General features: G+C 46.7%; 1 protein-coding gene across 4 annotated transcripts; it reads right to left on the minus strand.

Moving 5' to 3' along the window:
- Nucleotides 1-4665: 4665 nt before the first annotated feature.
- Nucleotides 4666-17588, minus strand: LOC121593069. 4 transcript variants are annotated; one of them, XM_041915116.1, is made up of 6 exons: nt 15139-15250; nt 14880-14995; nt 11817-11994; nt 11300-11525; nt 6637-6843; nt 4666-5425 (listed from the first exon to the last, which is right to left on the minus strand). In XM_041915116.1, exons 3-6 carry the CDS (start codon nt 11924-11926, stop codon nt 5105-5107), a joined length of 864 nt encoding a protein of 287 aa, XP_041771050.1. In that variant the 5' UTR covers nt 11927-11994; nt 14880-14995; nt 15139-15250; the 3' UTR covers nt 4666-5104. The 4 variants fall into 4 exon arrangements, 2 of the variants coding, with proteins under 2 accessions (XP_041771050.1, XP_041771051.1); XM_041915117.1 differs by lacking the exons at nt 14880-14995; nt 15139-15250 and adding an exon at nt 12174-12269; XR_006004724.1 differs by lacking the exons at nt 4666-5425; nt 6637-6843; nt 11300-11525; nt 11817-11994 and adding an exon at nt 15761-17588 and having other exon boundaries at nt 14879-14995; nt 15139-15414.
- Nucleotides 17589-18351: the final 763 nt, after the last annotated feature.

Below are 18351 nucleotides of genomic sequence, written 5' to 3' on the forward strand. Positions count from 1 at the left end.
CGCAGTTGCAGCTCTTCCCACCTTCCTCCTTCCTCCTGTGGCACTACTATCTCTTTCATGATCCTCATCGTTGTGGAGCATCTCGAAAGCTCGCTCGGTTTTTGGCATGAACGGCGCACGAACGGCCGTCGTCACCGGGACGAAGATCATCTCATCCGATCGAGAGGTTTCGTTGCAAGAGGGACAAGAGAGGAGGGACGGCAAAGGGGTAATGGGGTTTTTTTTCGCACGTTCGAGTGAAAACACCTTTCCACCCCAAGAATCCCATCACTCGTTTAATGGAGGTTTCGCGTGCGTCGTTTGAGCAATTCCCTCCCGCCCGCTCCGCACGTAGTTCGGAAACAGCGATCGTTCGTCAGCGGAAGCTGAGTGATCGTTATCGAACAGTGGGATCGTGCTGGAAGGTTTATGAGGCCAAAATTGAACTTAAAAAAATGTACGATAAATTATTCCAAAAAGTTGTGGGTTACTTGCGCCTGAATGTATGCAATGTGGTTTAAAGTATGCAATTTACATGACAAAATCACTATTTTAGAGCGTTTTTTATTATTAATTAATCATTATCAATCATGTTATGCTAAAAACCTTTCTTTCACTATTAGTTTTGATATACAATGCCATCAAATGCACATAATATGTACAATATTCGCTAAAATATAGTAAAAATGTAAATTGTAACCTAAATATTGTTCTCAAATGCCTTCATCTTGAAACAATCGATGAAAGGCAAGCATCGGGTCATTGACAAACTCATGATGCTGTGCGCCTGCCTAGTCAATAGGCTAGACTATAACAATGACATCCGACGACCCAGACCCAGAAAGCCTTTTAAGGCCTTTCCCAAGGATGCTCTACATGTGAGTCACGCTGCTAGGCATAGGTCGATATCTGCTTCTTCTTCTTTGGCGTAACAACCGTTATTCGGTTGAGGCCTCCCTGTGCCACACATAACGGTACAGTCAGAGTTAAGAGTACACACATAACAGGAAATTCAGTCCTATGTATGGGGGTCCATTTGGAGCTTGAACCCATGACGGACATGTTGTTAAAGTCGTGCGAGTTGACGACTGTACCACCAGACCCGACCCAGTTCGATATCGTTGGATTGTGTATAAAGCTTACACCAAAACACTGGATCAATCAATTACTCTCTACTGTGTACTTCTTAAAATCCTGATCATTTAGAAACTCATCTACTATCATTAAGTAAGTAATAGCTCATGAAATTACCAACTAATTTCCATTGTTTGGCATCTAAAGCGCAAGGTTTGTTGCCTATCCCCAACGAGGACTCGTTAGTGGTTTGCTACCTTTAGCAACATCTTCTAACCTGTCCATTCGGGGTCGTTGTTTTTATTTCCGCTTGCCATTCTTGGTCCCAGTTTTAGCTCGCTCAGAAACAACACGATGCTAATATTCATTCCCTGCATCCCTTCACAATTAGTTGGCGACTAATTAGCGACCGGTGAACAAATAGCGAGAAATTGTTTATATTTCGAAAGCCTCACTGACTCGATGTCTTGGCTTGGATGGCTACGCCTCATGTAGCTCTGCAACCATTTGGCCCGATCTATCATCGTCGCAACGAGACGGGGGACTCGCAACCGAACCTCCCTTGCACGCGCAACTACAAAGCATCGAGCGTATGATATAAGCGTTTGCGATTATTTGAAGAATTCGTACCAAAGATTTACGAACCCCTTTTTGTCGGTCGGTTGCGGCAGTAAAAAGGTAAAAGAGGGCCTCCTCTATCCGACTAGTTTTTTTTTTGCGGGGGGGTGATGGCAGCTGGCCCATAAACACACTTTTGCATGCCACCATCACCACCACCCCACGAGGATGGTGGGTTGCATTTGTGTTTTGGCCTGCGCGAGTAGTAAAATTAACTATCTTATTTTAACCATTTTTTTGTGTGTTCGTCGCACGCCAAATTCCGACCGAATGTCGGCGGGTTTTCGGTTCCGTTGCAATCGTAAGCCCGCGCAGTGTGCACCCCCCCACCCAAAGTCCGAGAGGACAAAGGGTGCGCGAAGGCGGCATCGTGTGTGAAAGTGTGAATGTTGACACTTTTTATGCCCGTGCGCGTCGCCAATCGGAAGGTTATTTGGAGGGGGGGGAAGGGAGATCGATCGAAAATTGATTGTGCAATTGCAATTGGTTTCGCAGCTGCAACTGTACTGTTGCGCGGGTGTAATTTATTGCGGGACCACATACAGCGTTGATTAATATTTAAATACAAAACCACAAAATGCGTCTCCATTCGCAGTGAAGCAATTATTTTAAAACCAAGCGAATTGCTTTATAAAAATATAAATTTGTGTCTCAATCCGAAATGATTGCACACATACGCACACATCCGCACACAGACAATGCTTGAATGAAGCGCCTAAACCCCCCCAACACAAGCGCATTTTTCTCCTGTCAAAACAAATGGAACACATTTTCCCAAACACCTTTGCTTTGCTCGCCCATCCCCACTAGTCACCTTCTGGGAAACAATTCGCATGCTTTGATCCATTTTGTTGTGCGTTGTGTACAATACACAGCCCCCGGGGGTGGATTGGATTTCTTGCTTTGGGGTGCCTTGCACCTCCACTGGCAGCACTTTAAGGTGACGGCAAAAAGTGTCCTATTTTTGGAAGGGAGGACACAGTCCCGACCATGCCGTAACTTTGTCGTCAGTGTCAAGGAGAGGGGACAGATTGTCCTTCGTTCCCGGTCAGGGCCCAATTGGTGCAGCTGACTGTGGATGGATTGAAATTGTGTGCGTTTTACGTCTTGATTGTTGAAGGGTTTATAGAGAAGTGTCGTTTTTCTTCTGCGGCACACGCTTGACCAGCGAATGGACTAACGCGGGTCATGTTCAGGAATTGGTGTAATGTATATGCGAAATATGTGATCCACCTTGACAGGCGGCAGCTGGCATGTGTCAGTTGTGCCGCTCGTGTCTAGTGAAGAATGGCTTGTTCTTCCAATTGCAAGGGAATAGGATGTTTCTTTTTTGTCCTAGAACATGCTACATCGCTAGCCATTTTTGTAGTTTTACTGTAAACAAATGGACTGTACTGTAAGAGCTCCCAATCACATCATTTCATCCATTAAAACCATTTTATTTGGCAACAAAATCCCATGATGTTTCCATGTCTCATGTACTTACGCTAACAACATACGCGAGCGAAACAACTTCCCTAAAACGTGACCGTCTTCCGACCCTAACCTTACACTGCAAATACTGCTGAAACAGCCATTAAAACGGGTAGACAACAAGCATCACACTTCACAAGCCATAAATTATCGCCAAAACGATGCGCTGAGACGGTGAATATAACATCTTCCGCTTCAAAGCAACAGCACCCATTGATTGAAAGCAACCCCCGTTCGCTTGAGGTTAAACGAGCGAAGTATTTCGTCAGCGCGTCACACCTGGTCCACCTGGCGGGCTGGAAATGGGCATGTCTTTACGCGTTGATGGTTCATTTAAAAATAGTGCCCCCTTATTTACGCTCTTTCCCCCCTTGGTGCTGGTGCACTCTTGCTGGCACCGACCTTTTAACTACTGGGTCGTGGTGAATTATTGGCGACAAATGGTCTCGGGTTTGCTCGTAGCACGCCGCTCCATAAGCGTTCCTTGGGCTGGGTAATGACGACGCAAAACTGTAGACGATTTAATGCCCGACCAGCGTGTCTGAGCGTGAGCAAGTTGTTGATTGCAGTACAGTACGTGCAGCAAGTCAAGCCAGTGAACACACTGGCGTGACTATGGCGCACTCTTGAAAGACCCTCTTCGGCTGCACAATCTAGACCACAGCAAGCTGAAGGATTTACTTGTCCACCAGCACCATTAACCATTTGTTAAGCTACACCCAGTACCTAGCTGCCAGTGGTTCAGTGCACTGTGGGGTGTTTGGCATATTTATGTAATCTCGAACATAGAACTAATCGTCACATTACTTACACGGCTACAACGTCGTACAAAAGAAGTGTCCTGTCATGCAATTACTTGTACACTCACGCGCCCGGCAGGGGTAGGGCATTGTGAGCAATGTTTTACGTTCAAGCAGTCTAGCAAGCTTTCCGTTTTGCTTCGTTTTGTTCCGAGAGCGACCGTTCAGGTGAGAGCGCCTAAATGTATGCAACGCGTGTATGCGTGTTGTACTAAAACATGAGTGAGCCTGTTGTGTACTAAACGAGTTAGTAATCTACTTTAACGTTCTTTTTGTGACTTTTTGCAATATTTCTATAATTCAGTCGAGCCATTTAATTCCACCGTCACTCTGTTTTGTTAAATACCCTCATCTTCTCCCCATTAATCAAGATCATGGCTTCAAAATTCAACGTTTTTTCTCACAGTTCCTTACCCCGCTCGAACGAAAATACACTACAAAAAAACATGCGAATACACGCCACAAGTAAATAAACATCATTTATTATGCATCATGTTTTCCCATTTGGCTAACTTCACGCTTCGCCTGGTGTCGTCGTGTGCCTCGCCGTGTAAGGCGTCACGCGGAAGTATCATACAAGAACGAAACGAACGACAAGGGAAAGAAAAATGCTTTCGCACGAATACGGCACACACAGGCACACACTTTTCTCATTTTAAACACATAAAACGGTCTCGCGAGACTCGTTTGCGTACGACAAAAACACAGCCGCACGCTTCAATGATGTTTAGTACAAATATATTGCTGTCTTTAAAGAAAAGCATCCATTAGCTGCATCGGTTTATGGCCGATTTGGTTCCCGATTTACTTTCCTGTCTGCTAATCTGTTCTTCTGTCTGCTTTCTCCTCGCACTCCCAGGAGACTCGCATTTTATATCTTTTTTTTTTACACACACTTACATAGAGACATTGCGTCTTGCTTCGGCTGCTCTCCTCTCCCTAATCTCCTTTATCTCTCATTCTCTGGGATAGTAACTAACATCTTACCAGCTAGATCTGAATGGCCCTACAAAACTGTACGTATTACCACAACAACAAAAAATATTACACAAGAATGCAAGAGATTCAAACTAAAACGTCAACAACACACACACACACGCGCGCGCGCCTGTTTGGACAATGTTTCTTCCCCCCCACCCCCCTCCCACTTCTTCCTCCCTTTAAAAGCTGACCATTTTCTTCTGCGTCGTCTTCACCTTCAGCACGCCGGTCGTCACCTTCATCCCGTCCGCGTGCTCGCTCAGACTCGCCGGCACAATGTCCTGGGCGGCCGTCTCCGCCAGCAGCTGCTTCAGCTGAGCGTTACGGCGAGCCCGGGCCGCCTGCTTCGCCTCAAACTCCTCCATCTCCTGGTCGATGTCCTGCAGCCGGGCCTTGGTTGCGCTCGCCCGCTTGCTCGCGTACGATTCGGCCGTCTCGTCCTTCCACTTGAGCGCCTGCGAGCTCTTGGCCACCGAGGACGATTCGGTGCTGGCACGGATCTGCCGCATTCCGACAGTAGGGTCAGAAGCAGCGGCAGCAAAATCACGGATGTAGTGGACAGAAAAACAAGGGCGGGAAAATACAACAAGGGGAACGGTCAAAACGGAGGGATCTACATTTAAACGTTTTTGAAAAAAAATGGGTGACGGGAGATGATGGGATGCCGTAAAGTAGAAGGGGTTTGCAGGTGAAAATCTGGTTTGAATGAGTCAGCAAAAGCGTAATGAGTCGTCCCACGGCAATGAAGTATGCAATTCGCACAACAAAATCAGCTTATTTAAAGCGCATTTTTAAATGCTTTTTGACACCTGGGGCTGTACACGATTTGCTTTGTTTTATCTCCTGCGGGATTGCTTAGCGTGCTGCTGGCTGACTGACCGGCTCCAAACTGGCAGCACGCTCGTGTCCAACGCAACCCCACGCTACACGTCCATCGTTGGGGCAGCACTTAGTCCCGGGGGAGATATTTGCGGTATTTGTACTGTACACCAAAAGGGAACGGGAACCATCGCCGGCGTCAGCAGCATTCCGGATTGTAGAGGGGGGAAAGGTTATGGTAGAAGCATACAGGAGGGGAGTGAGGGCAGGACGGGGACGAGTCGATGCGATAGCCCGGAAAAGAAAGCAGTGGAAAGAAGAAGCGGCAAGCATGATACAAAAGCGTTTAGTATGCATTGTGCTAAGAGCAGATTAAGATGTAGATGTGAATGAAGCCTAGAAGATGAAGATTTATGATGGATTTATTTCGCAAAAAGAAGGTTTGTAGAACGTTCTTGGCTTAATTCCACTTTAAGAGTGAAAATGGCTCCTTTTGAGGAAAATTGCATAATTTTAGGCGATTACTTGAATAATTTAAAAAAGACTTGTATGGAGAATTGCATAACTTTAGGCGTAAATTGGATTTGTTGTATGCCAATTGAGAATGTCTTATGAACGATCGTTCTGCTTTAAACCAAAATTTAATGTTAATTAGCTTTAAATCATACCAATTTAAAGAGAATGTTAAACCTTCCCCACTTTACTCTCATTATCACACATTTTTAAAAGCAACTCCTCGACCTCTTGAACTCTCTTTTTCGCAAGCAAAGAACGTTCTACTGCCTCCGTGCCGTGTCGTTAAACATGATGGAATGAGGACTTAACACCCATTTCCCTGAGTGGCTCTACTTCACCGCCCCGCTTGCAACAGGGCGAAAGCCCCGGGTCTTACCTTGAGTGCCTTGCGTGCCGTCATGCCGGTGGAGACAAACTCGTCCTCGTCGCTGTTCACCATCGCCATCTTGTCCGCCAGCTTGCGGGCAGTCTGTTCGCTCAGCTTCGAGCGCGTCTCGGACCGGTACGACTCCAGGGCATCGTCCGACTGCAGCTGGCTGAGCAGATTCTTGCTGGCACGGATACGGTCTAGCGTCGCCTGGACCTGTGAGCAGAGAGAGAGAGAGAGAGACGGGAAAACGCATTGTGCAAAGGAAAAGCTTGAGTTTAGTTGCTGAGATGCCAAAAGATAATTCTTTTTCATGACATAATGCGACGAAAAGTTTAATTTTGCAAATGTTTTAGTGGTTAGATTACTGCTTCCGAAGCAAATAATTTTTTAAGTTATCTTTATACTGTTTTTAATTTTATTTGACCCGTAAATCGGATTAGTAAGCAGGCAAATTATGCTGAAACAAATATTTATTTAAAATGGACTCATTTGAACCTATTCCCATTAATGAACTGTTGGTGATTAATCGATAAAACCAACTCAAAAGGAACAGTTAAAGGCGCCAGTAAATCTTACCAGTAATTAAACAATTGCTATTAAAATCCTTCCCCACTTACGGCCTCCTTCCTTTTCCTTCGAGCTTCGAATAATTACCCACAGCCCGTATAAAAAAGTTCCATTTCGTGTGTTGCGCTCAAAAATTACTCATCCATTGAGGATTTAATTCAAACCCGCGGTGCACCAAGAAGCAACATTACGGCACAAAAGGCACAACAAATTCCTGCGCAACGGAAAATACGATACGCTGCGTAGGAAACAATCGTTCGAACCCACCACCGACTGTACCACCACCGGCAAGAATGTTGACGGTGTGTTCCGTCACGGGTGGGGGTGGGGGGGGGAGGGATGACGCGACACGCCACCAACCGCTCGACGGTACATTATAATTAGCGGGCGGATTGCTTTGCCGTGGACCGAGAGGACCGCTGGTTTGCCATTTGCGAGGAATTTATTTTTAACGCATCGAAGCAAGCGACGTGTATCGGTCGAGTGCGGGAGGGGATTTGTGAGATACAAGAAAAAGAAAGGAAAAAAAAACGGGAGGAACCAAAAGCAAGACATCGCTTGGGCTTGTTGGGCCTGTTTCGCTCTTGCTTACCCACCCAGGAGAGGGATGTGTGGAGCGGGAACATGGCCATAAACCGTGGCACCGTGTCGAGTTCTTCCTCGGGCGATGGGGAGGATATTTTTAAAATTATCGCCACACCGCGCACGGTGGGTAATAGTGGCAACAACAGCAACAGCAACAAAATAAGCCGCTCAGTACCCGATAACGATCCTACAGAAAGAGGTGGACGGTGGACGGGCGGGGGCAAATGAAAATAAAATCTTACTCATCCCACGCCTCGGCTGCGGACTGCGAAGCTTTGCAAATACCTTCGAAACACACGATGGCACTGAGTCAGCATGGCCTGCTAGATGCACGAAAGGAGGGTTCAGTCACACCGTTGTGACAAAATATCGCCGAGAGCCATCAATCAGCTGATTGTGCGAGCGGTTTGGCTTTTATTTGGCCATCTTCTGCTGGGTAATTGAGTTGCTTTTTGGGGTGTGCATGGTGAGAGAATTTTGAGCATGCTGAACAGGTAATGAGGCTTGCCGGGCAGCAAGAAAAAATTGCACATTTATCATTGCAATGCAGTCTACAGGATGTTATTTAAAATAATTACTGCACGCTTCGTTCTTCGTTCCCCCCCTCTCTCTCTCTGCCAAACACCGTTTTTATATTAATAATAATTTGTTCTAAAATTAGCACTGTTGGCATTGGCAAAACAAAACATTCTCCCACGAACGTGATAACAACACATTTGCAAAGTCTGAACGGACGGTAAAAAAAAGGTGAACAGACTAGTGTTTTCTCCCAAAGACCGAAGAGTCATGTCAAGGCACTTGTTTGACACAGCCAACATAAACCACCGTCATCAATCTTTGTTTTGACTTTGTGCTCGGGCCGATGAGCCGGGTGATGAGATCATCGTGAAAATTTAAGTGACTTGGCCTTGTCTAGGGGATTGGGGTCTTTTTTATCAGTTGTGCTGAATTAGGCCGGAAAGCCGCGTTTTAAGCAAGAGAATAAGGTTTCGGCTATGTTGAGCTAGCTTTAGGAACTGGGCTAAGGACGATCATGATTCAAAAGCGAATTTTGGGGTCTTTTTTGTAATTTAAGACTAACGAAACCTTCATCAAGGATGGACTTTGAATATTGACTCATATTCTTTAGCTTAAATAGCTGCCTTCGTCGTTACTCGTAGGAATAATTCAATTTTTAGTACAGACGAAGCACTAAGTGTCTAGCGGCTTTAGTAATTCTTTGATTCTAAGCCTTAGTACACAGCCTTTGACGCACAGCAGGATAATCAGTGGACACTTTTTCTACTTGACCACTTCAACTCAGAAATATCCAATTCCCCATCATTATGTATTCTTCAATGTCTTTCAGAGAAGATAGGGAAAGTTTGTACTAAAATTCGAGTCTGATGATCATACGAAACACACTCTACAACTTTACTGTCATCTGTTGGCGATTCCTTCGTGAACCATTTTGCATTGCATTTTCGGATATTTTCATCACACTTGGCGTTGAAATGAGATGTACATGAGCCACTAAAATGCACGTTAAAAAGGGAATGGGGCAGAGATGAGGGAAGGGAATATACTCGTGTTATAATACTATTAGTGAAACATTAGTACATCATTAGTAAACGTTTAGTATGGCATGCAGTTTAAATGAATAGCTCAGTTTTTCAAATTTCGATTAAATATGTTTCCAGCTATTTTGTTCCTGTGCACACACTATCTTTTTGCTTTCCAATAGAGTTTTATGTGGTAATTTTTGCGTTCCAAAAATATAGATATATCCTAAAGCTACTAAAGCTACTAAAGCCTGGCTTCTATCATCACGAAAACAAAAAACAAACTCTCTTCACTCATGATGCGAAATGGACAAACAAAACGAATGGTATACATGTGACGGTTCTAGCGCATGGTGAGGCATGGCGATGTGGCTGCAAACTGCAAACGATCGACCAAGCATGATCCAAACGTACCAAGCAAACTTACGGTAACGATCGCCAACACACACACACACACACACATACTCGACGACAAAACCGACGAACAGCGGGAAAAAAGAAAACGAATCTAAAACACATCGAGACATGCGCGTGGAAACGGACATTCTTCTGTCCGAGTCATATCACATTTTATTCACGTGTCGCGTCCTTTCAACCACCGGAAAAAGGGGTTCGATGGTGGGCTATGGGACGGAGCGGGAGAGGGCGGTTGGTTGTAGAGATGGTAGATGGGGATACAACAACAAGATTTGATCATAACATTTTTGTTTTGCCCGTACCGTGTGCTAGTAGAGAGACGCTACTGACATGCTTCGTGCGATGATGTTGCAGCACGGATCGAAATTGGAACGGAAACAGCCTTTCAGTTTTACACGGATACTAACACGTTTTGTTCTAAACATTTGTTCTAAAAACCAGCAGGTCAAACTCAAGCTCTTGCCTATATTGTTTAGCTTTTCTAGCTCGTTCTCAACACCTGCTAGTGTTTCGTTCCTTACACGCTACTGTATATACTTTGTAAACTCCTACAAACTACAAACAATCCAAAAACAATACTACTGTGGCAGGCAACATTTTAAGCGTATCATGTTCTCCCTTCCTTTTTTTTTTGCTTTGCTTTGCTTTTTCTCCTCCTTCACACATTGTACTACTAAAAACGTTCAAATTCGTTCGCTAATTAGTTTCGCTCGCTAAGCGTCGTTTTGGTTTCTGTTTTGTTGTTGTTTTGTGTGCGTTTCGAATCGATTTCTACTCAATTTTGTACGGCGGAACATCACAAAACCATTCTACAAACAATCCGATTTGTGAGTAGCAGCGTTTGTTCCTTGCTTCTAAAGACCTAAATTATAGTGTTGTTTTGTTTTTTTTTTTGTATGTAACTTGTACGTAAAAGAACTCAGGTAACGGCATTGTCAACAATCCAGCTTGCTTGTGTAAAGCGAGGACATACTCTACTCAACGGTTCGTTGGAAACATATTTGAATCGCGGTCGCGGTTTGGTGGTAGTAACAATTAGTACGACACGAAACGTAGAGAGTAGGGGAAAAAAGGGGTGGGTGGCGGTGTGTGGGCTAGGGTTAGAACGGGGGAGAGGGACAAAAAGTTATGTGGTTGACAAACTTGTTGAGAAAGTGGAACAATTTGGTGAACAACATCCCACTAAAGTAGTTTTTAGACCACTTTGCGCCTAAAACTATGCAATCCGATGTGCAAAATCCATTCATTTAGGAACTTTTTGTTACCTCCTTGTTCAACTCTCTCATCAAGACTGTCAACTAAGTCACATAGTATGAGCTACTTCTCATAAGTATTCTTCATGAACACAAACACACACACACATACACCGCACATTGGGTAACATTGAGGTGGAGGAGAGCGGGATGGAGAGCAAAACCTCATCCTCAGCAGCAGCTGGAGTAGTAGTCGTAGTAGCAACGCGGGAAGTAGCTCGCATCGCTCGGTAGCGGCACTACGTAAATGACGCTGTTGTTGTGGTTGACCCACGAGCGTCGCAACAGAAACCGTCTGAATCTCACCTGATCGTCGAACTCGCCCTCGAGCGCCAGGGCCGAGCTGACCGGGGCCGGCGCCAGGCTCGAGCTGCGGAACTGCTCCGCCCGCTGGTCGATGGTCGACTTCTCGTGGATCACGCGCGAGGCGCGGCTGCGGGCGACCTGCAGCTCCTCGTCCAGATCCGCCCCGTTAAAGTCGTACCGGCTGACGAACGGGGAGGCGCGTGGCTTCACCTCCCGATCGAGCGACCTGGGAGGAAGAATTCGAAAAAAAAGAAAGGGGAAAGGGAGGGAAAAATAACACCATCAGTTCAAGATCACGTCCACAGCGAAAAGGAAACATCGCCGTTCGTTGGCCTTGCAAACGAACCGGTACCGCCGCCCGATTCATTGACCGGGGAAATTAATGTTTACATCATGCGCACACCGCGCCTGCCGGACGTTTCGGACATGCCCTGACGTCAACCTTGATCGCAAGGCGGCAGCTGTCCGGCGTAGCGCTTCGGTTCGCAAGGGCCAACACATCCATCGCCATACTTACGGTGCGCGACGGCTCTTCTCGAGACGCTCCAGCGCGGCCCGATAGTTGTTCTCGACCATGCTCATGTTGGCGTCGTACACGCGCGTGCGAAGTCCTCGGCGAGCACTCATGGTGACTGTTGATGGCGTTGATGGTTGTCTGTTTGTTTCTTCCCGCGCGGGAGTTGTGGTTAGTTTACCTGGAAAGATGAAACATTTCCAGCAATTAGTTTTCAACTGAATGATTAAATATTGCCTAAATTTAGGCGCTCTCTTAATTTTGTACTAAAATTCCTCCAATAATTCTTATCATGTAAAAATTCCAAAATAAATCATTATTAATACAATTGTTGACAAAACACCGTGACCACCAACTCACAAAACCACCCGCTCTTGCTCCAAACTGTCAAATCCGTCAGCGTTCATGTAAACACACCACTATTTACGATTTGTTCTACTGCCACCGTTCTCCAAACCCGTCCAAGCCTGCTTTGACCATGAGCAACGCATTTCACGACCAACAGCCGTACAGCAGCCACCGTGCACATTGTGTTAATGGCGTAAGCCGTAATGCGTACGACCCCGATAAACAACCACCTTGTGATTCTTGACGAGTCTCGTCTCTATCTTCTATTCAACCATTTCTCCATTCAGTTTCATGGACCGACCGGATCTGGAAGTGATTACTATTGGAATGTTGGTTGTTTATTTGTGGCGGCCTATCGTGCGTCAGGCTATTGGCCATCGTGCGTCGCACCAGTCCTTCGGCAATGCATACCGCAATTCACACCGAAGCCTTATAAATAAACATATTAAACAAATGAACTGCAATTGTTCGATGCGATGAGAGACTGTCATTAAAATTATTTACCCTTCGCAAACGGAAAAGCCGTCAGCTGGTCTCAGTGGGAGAGAGAGAGAGAGTGCGCGAAAGAGCTGTCGTGTTGCCCGGGGTAACCCACTAAACAGCAATCGCCGCTTGTTTGTTGCCTTTGTTGGGCAAGGTTAGAAGCTGCCCAGAAGATAAATACACACACGCGCGCACACACACAATCCCATGCCATGTCGCTACGACCGATTAGAAGCGGGAATTGTTTATTTGATGCTAGCCTAATTAATCTGCATTCCTTCGTCCACCGGGCGTCTGGCAAAGCGCACAAGAATGAATTATTTTCATTTCCTCCTTCTCCTCCTCCTCTCTAGCTATTTCAAGCAGCAGCTTCTTCTCTTCCCGCTGCACTCCGCGCTAGAATAGGGTCAACAGCATGAAAGGAACGTAGAGCGTGCGGCTGAAAATAACGCACTCGCTTGCATCTTCGAAACACGGTGTGCTCGTTTCAGGCACGGGGAAATGATGCATCTTCCCCCTAATTCCCTCATCTTCCCTCGCCTTCAAGCGACTGCACGTCACTCAATTCTGATGTCGCTCAACGGAGCACTTAATTAGGCGAACCCATCACCATCGGCCGCTGTCGCTTGGCGCATCCGCGCCAAAACGGTACGCGCCCATTGCAACATCCCAACCCAGCTCCACTTAGCTGCGCGCCGAATTAGGGCAACGTGTCTCGCATCGAGTGGGGTAAGATTACATACATACGCAACTTTGAGCACGAAACCCATCATAAACCTTGACTTAGATCACCTCTCCCTCACCAAGTGTGTGGCAAACCCCGCTGCTGCTGAGGGCATTTATGGCTAGTTTGGAGGGGAGTGGCGAGCGAGGTATTATACGGCATAACCTGGTCCCGGTTGTCCGGTGAGTGAGGAAATGGGGGCAGCAGCAGCCAAGATACGGTACGGTCGTATCGAAAATAGACGCACTCACATCTAGTGTGCGCGACACGTTTTCGTTTCGTCCATCCGTGCGGGCCAAAAAACCCGTGGTCGAAGCAAGCTGGGGAGGTTGCTCCTCAGCAACTAGCGCGTGAGAATCATCACCATTCACCGCCAGCAGGAATCAACCGGTTCAGCCGTCTTAGGAAGGAGAGGGATGGGAAAGGTAGTGGTGATTCCGTTTGCTGTGCCGTCTCTCTTAACCTCACCCAACGTTGCGGTTCGATGTATTCCTTCGGGCACGGTGTGTGGTGGACAAACTAAAATTAGTTAGGCGTGACAAGTAATTGGTTTTGATGAGTGTATCTGTGATTCACAGGAAACATTAATGAAAAGAGTGATAAAAAATAGGATCGCTTTTTTTTGCCCAAAGCTTGTGTTTATCTATCCCACACACACACACATGTCGTTGCGAATGAACGACCAGGCTTCTCCATTACGCTTCGCGTGAACGACCAGGCGTCTCCATGATCATTTCAAAGCCTCCTAAAACAAAAAGGGATGCTAATTTTAGGCATTTATAATGCAGCACAGTGAGCAGCTTATAAACATCTGCATAATTTCAGTCAGAGCCGCTCTGCCGCTTGCTGTGGGGTCAGGTCAGGTGGGGGACCTTATTTTTGCACAATTGTTGCACATTAAAAATAGTAATTGCAACCATTCCCCCTTTGCTTGCGGTACACAGCAAACCCACCTACCCAAGCACACGTACATCTGGTAAATTGTTGCGCCCGACAATAAATCATCAAAGCGGGACGAAGGAAGATGGGGTGAATAAACCGATGCTACCAGCCAAGATGGACAGCTGATTGTCTCAAGCTACGCATGGAGATTGTAAAGTAAGCATGCAACAACAACAAAAACAGTGGAAAAACACATTTTCCCTCAGTCACCTCAGCCTCAGTGTGAGATCATAAAGTAAAAATATTACGTGATCACTCACTAGAACCGTTCCCCGTTCGCCCATTCAGTTCATTTTTCAAAACGTCGTGTTTTGGATGGAAATTTTCCCTTCCCTTTTTCCCCCCCCCTCTCTCTCTCTCTCACTGTTCGCCTTGAAAGCAAAAACCACTTGAAATTTGTATTGGCAGCAACGGAATGAATTGAAAACGCCGGCCCCATTTACACTGGCGTCTATAATTTGATCGCGTTTGATCGCGCTTCCGCTTGAACAGTTTTCCGAAGGTCTCTCCAAAGACTTTTAAAACACACAGAAACACACACATACACACAAAATCGTACAAAAACCTACCTAAGGTATGTGTAAACGTTTGACGGACGTTTTTCTAGTGCTACTACACACACGGCCACTGCTTTCGATTGCGCTCTGTATCTGCTTCTCTCACTCTGGCACACAACACTGGTTCCCTATCGGATCGATTGGACAAGAGAGACAAAAAAAGGAGCAAAATAAACCATTTAAAAAAGGACCCGTTTCCAACACAACACTGCCACACCACACAAGCGCACACAATCGCACACACCACACACAAACACAATTGCTCCCTAACCTGTAGCTATCACACGATTGCTGCTCAAGTCCTGACTTCCGACTGAAGTCGCCCGGCTCTTGGTGCGACTGTTTTAATGGACCTCCTCCCCCCCAGGTGCGGTGAGTGCACTTGCGCAAGCCGCTTCACCAAAGCAGTGGTGCCAGTGCGCATACGCATCCATGCGCTGAGTGTCAGTGTGGAAATGTCAGTGGTGTGCGTGTCTTGACAGAGAGCGAGAGAGAGTCTAGAAATACGAGTGTGAGCACCTTGTGAGTGTCTTCCCGGTCGGGCGCACTGAGAGAGAGAGAGCGAAATTGTTAGGCGATAAAGATGGAAAGCAATGGCGAGAGAGCGTAAGATTAAAAACAAGCTTATTCATCAATCGTACTGTATTTTTTTTCTTTCTTTTGTGACTATCAAAAGATAACACACAGCTGACGAGCCACAATTAAACTGTCCTCGTCATGTTTGTGTACGTTTGCGCATTAATTGCTGCGAGAAAATTCCCACCGGCGTGACTAAGCGGCCATTATTACATCCTGCTGCTGCTGCTGCTGCTACTGCTAGTGGTGGAAGAGGGATGATTAACCTATCTCAGACAGTAAAGAAAACACCGTTTGAGTACTACTGCTTCGCCTACTGCTCGCAATGACTTCCGACAGTTCGGGATGACTGACGACGACGACGACGACGACCACGGTGTGGTGGTGAACAATCAATGTCCGTTCGCGTGCTGTTGCCTTTTTGGAAAGATTGAGCAGGCAGTGGCGTAGAGGTAAAAATAGTAACAGCACTCCTCCCTCCCTTCTCCTGGTGCGATTTAGGCTTTGCGGGGAGAGGGTGGTTTTGTATTTGTGCCGTGCCCTTGGTACGGATTTATGAAGACGCGTTCTGGCATTGACGTTGACAGCGGGGATGGGAGTTCTTCTCGAGAGCAATGCGCGTTGCCAACAGTTGCCCCGGCTGCTGCTTTCAGCAAGCTGAGCTGATGCTACTATCGGTTCTTGCACCTGAAATAGAGCGACAACCCCACCCCCCACTGCGAGCTGACGGCAGTGAGAACAGTTTACGCGTTTCGTTTTATGGTCAATTTGATACCATGAAAAGGTGTTGATTAAAAATAAATGGTTTATTCTGCTTGAGAGGTAGCGGTTGCTTTTGCGAGAGATTACTGTATTACTCTAAACAATAAAAAGGCATTTTTTTTACAAAATTTAGCTATTTTATTGAGTATACGATCAGATACAACGCCTACATTTATGCAATTTACATTCCAAAATGCTACAAATAAGAACTATTCTTTCACTATAAAATAGACTCCTAATATGACCTTCTGCAAACTACTTTATCATACTGTCTGGCATGTCAAACTATTATCTACCTCCTATCTGCACACCTAAGGAACACGAGCACCTTTCATAACCTTATCACAAAAATCCACCTTTAATCCCTCGATGTCGCCCAGTCACACAAACAATCACTCACTCACTCAGCAAGCGATGCAGTCCGAGTTGGCTCTTATCCAATCCAAGAAGTAACTAACGCGCCCGTACACCGTCGGCATCCCGTCCGTACACCCGTTGCCCGACCCGAACGATGTTACACCCACTTGATACGTGATGCCGCCCCACTCTTCGATCGTCAGCGGACCACCGGAATCACCAACGCAGGCCGATCGACCACCGTCCCCCGAGAGGCAAATGTTGTGCGGTTCCACCAGCAACGAACCCCACCGCGCCGCGCACGCACCGTTGCTCAGGATCGTGTTGATTGTGTAGCGTAGAATGGACGGCAGTAGCTCGTCCTTATCATTCGTCCGTCCAAAGCCACTGACGGTGCCGATTATGCCATCGAACAGCCGCTGATCGGTACGGGCCGGAAGGCGTACCGGCTGCACGTAACTGTTGAAGCGAAGCGGCGCACTGAGCCGCACCATTGCCACATCGAAGCGAAAGTTGGTGACGGTGTACGAAGGGTGAACGATGATGCCACTGGTTGCGAAGCGTATCCGCTGCTGGGTCGGTTCCACCACCATCCGGTTGTGGGCACCGAGGATGGCCATGCCACCTGTCGCTTTGGTCGTTTGATCGAGCATTACGCAGTGTGCCGCGGTGAGGATAAAGTTGGGCGTCAACACTGTCCCACCGCACATGATGGTGAACATGCCGAACTCGGTCAGTAGCAGTGCCTGGTACGGGAACTGTCCTACACGTGCCTCCAGTCCGTTGGTGATGCGAGCTGACGGATGAGTTCCATGAGTGCCATTCCTGTAAGCCTGCAGCTCCGGGGGTAAGCGGGCCCAATAGTGGTCGAGCTCTTCCACCGGTTTAACACGTGTCCAATCGATCGAATCGACGGTTGACGGCACACTGTACGCCGCACCATGCGCAATCGAAACGGTCACCAACAGTAGCACAATCAACCTCCTCATCATGTAAAGCAACAAACTAAGATGTCGCGATAAGCGCACAGGCAGCCTTTATATATAGAGCACGCACTGCGTCTGGCGGATTGACCTAGCACGATAAAGAATTCCCAAACAGTACATGCACCTTATCCATCTTATCAGCCTGCTCGATCGATTCTTGGAAGCGGGTTTTTGGGAGCACGGGCCATTATTCGTTCACGATGTGTTCGTTGCTATCAGTCTAGCGTGCGCGATAAGCCAAATTCATGCGCTTTGCGTAAATCAGGCGCCGTTGGGGGTGATGAGGTGCGGTGAGCTTACAATCGTCAATGGGCCAATGGGCTGGAATTTGGCCGGATTGTATGCATCACTCTCTTTCGTTCTCTGCAGCGCGGTTGGCGCATTTATTTTTGGCCTTCAACCGCCAGTTTATCGTACAGTGCTGCACGTGTCATTGATCCCGATTGGGAATGGTGGCAAATTTCGGAAAGGGATGGGGAGCCTTGTGTTGTTTTGGTGTGCAAATTGATAAAAACGTTCAAGGTTGCCACGCGCGAATGTACTCCATGGGGCGGGGAAAGGTGAGTTTATTCGTCATTAAGTAACTCGACATCAAGAGCCTAACGATCATGTTGGTGAATTGTTTAAGGCATTTCGCAACATAAAATCTCCTGCGAGCACCTTTATACTACTTTGAAAAAAAACATAAAATTGTTAATCAATACTATGAAACACTTCTAAATACTACATTATCGCAGCAATGTTTACAGCATTCTCACGGTATCAAAACAACGTGTCAGCCAACCGTCGTCTGCTTGACGTTT

This window comes from Anopheles merus, chromosome 2L (assembly GCF_017562075.2).
Source record: "Anopheles merus strain MAF chromosome 2L, AmerM5.1, whole genome shotgun sequence".
Taxonomy (NCBI): domain Eukaryota; kingdom Metazoa; phylum Arthropoda; class Insecta; order Diptera; family Culicidae; genus Anopheles; species Anopheles merus.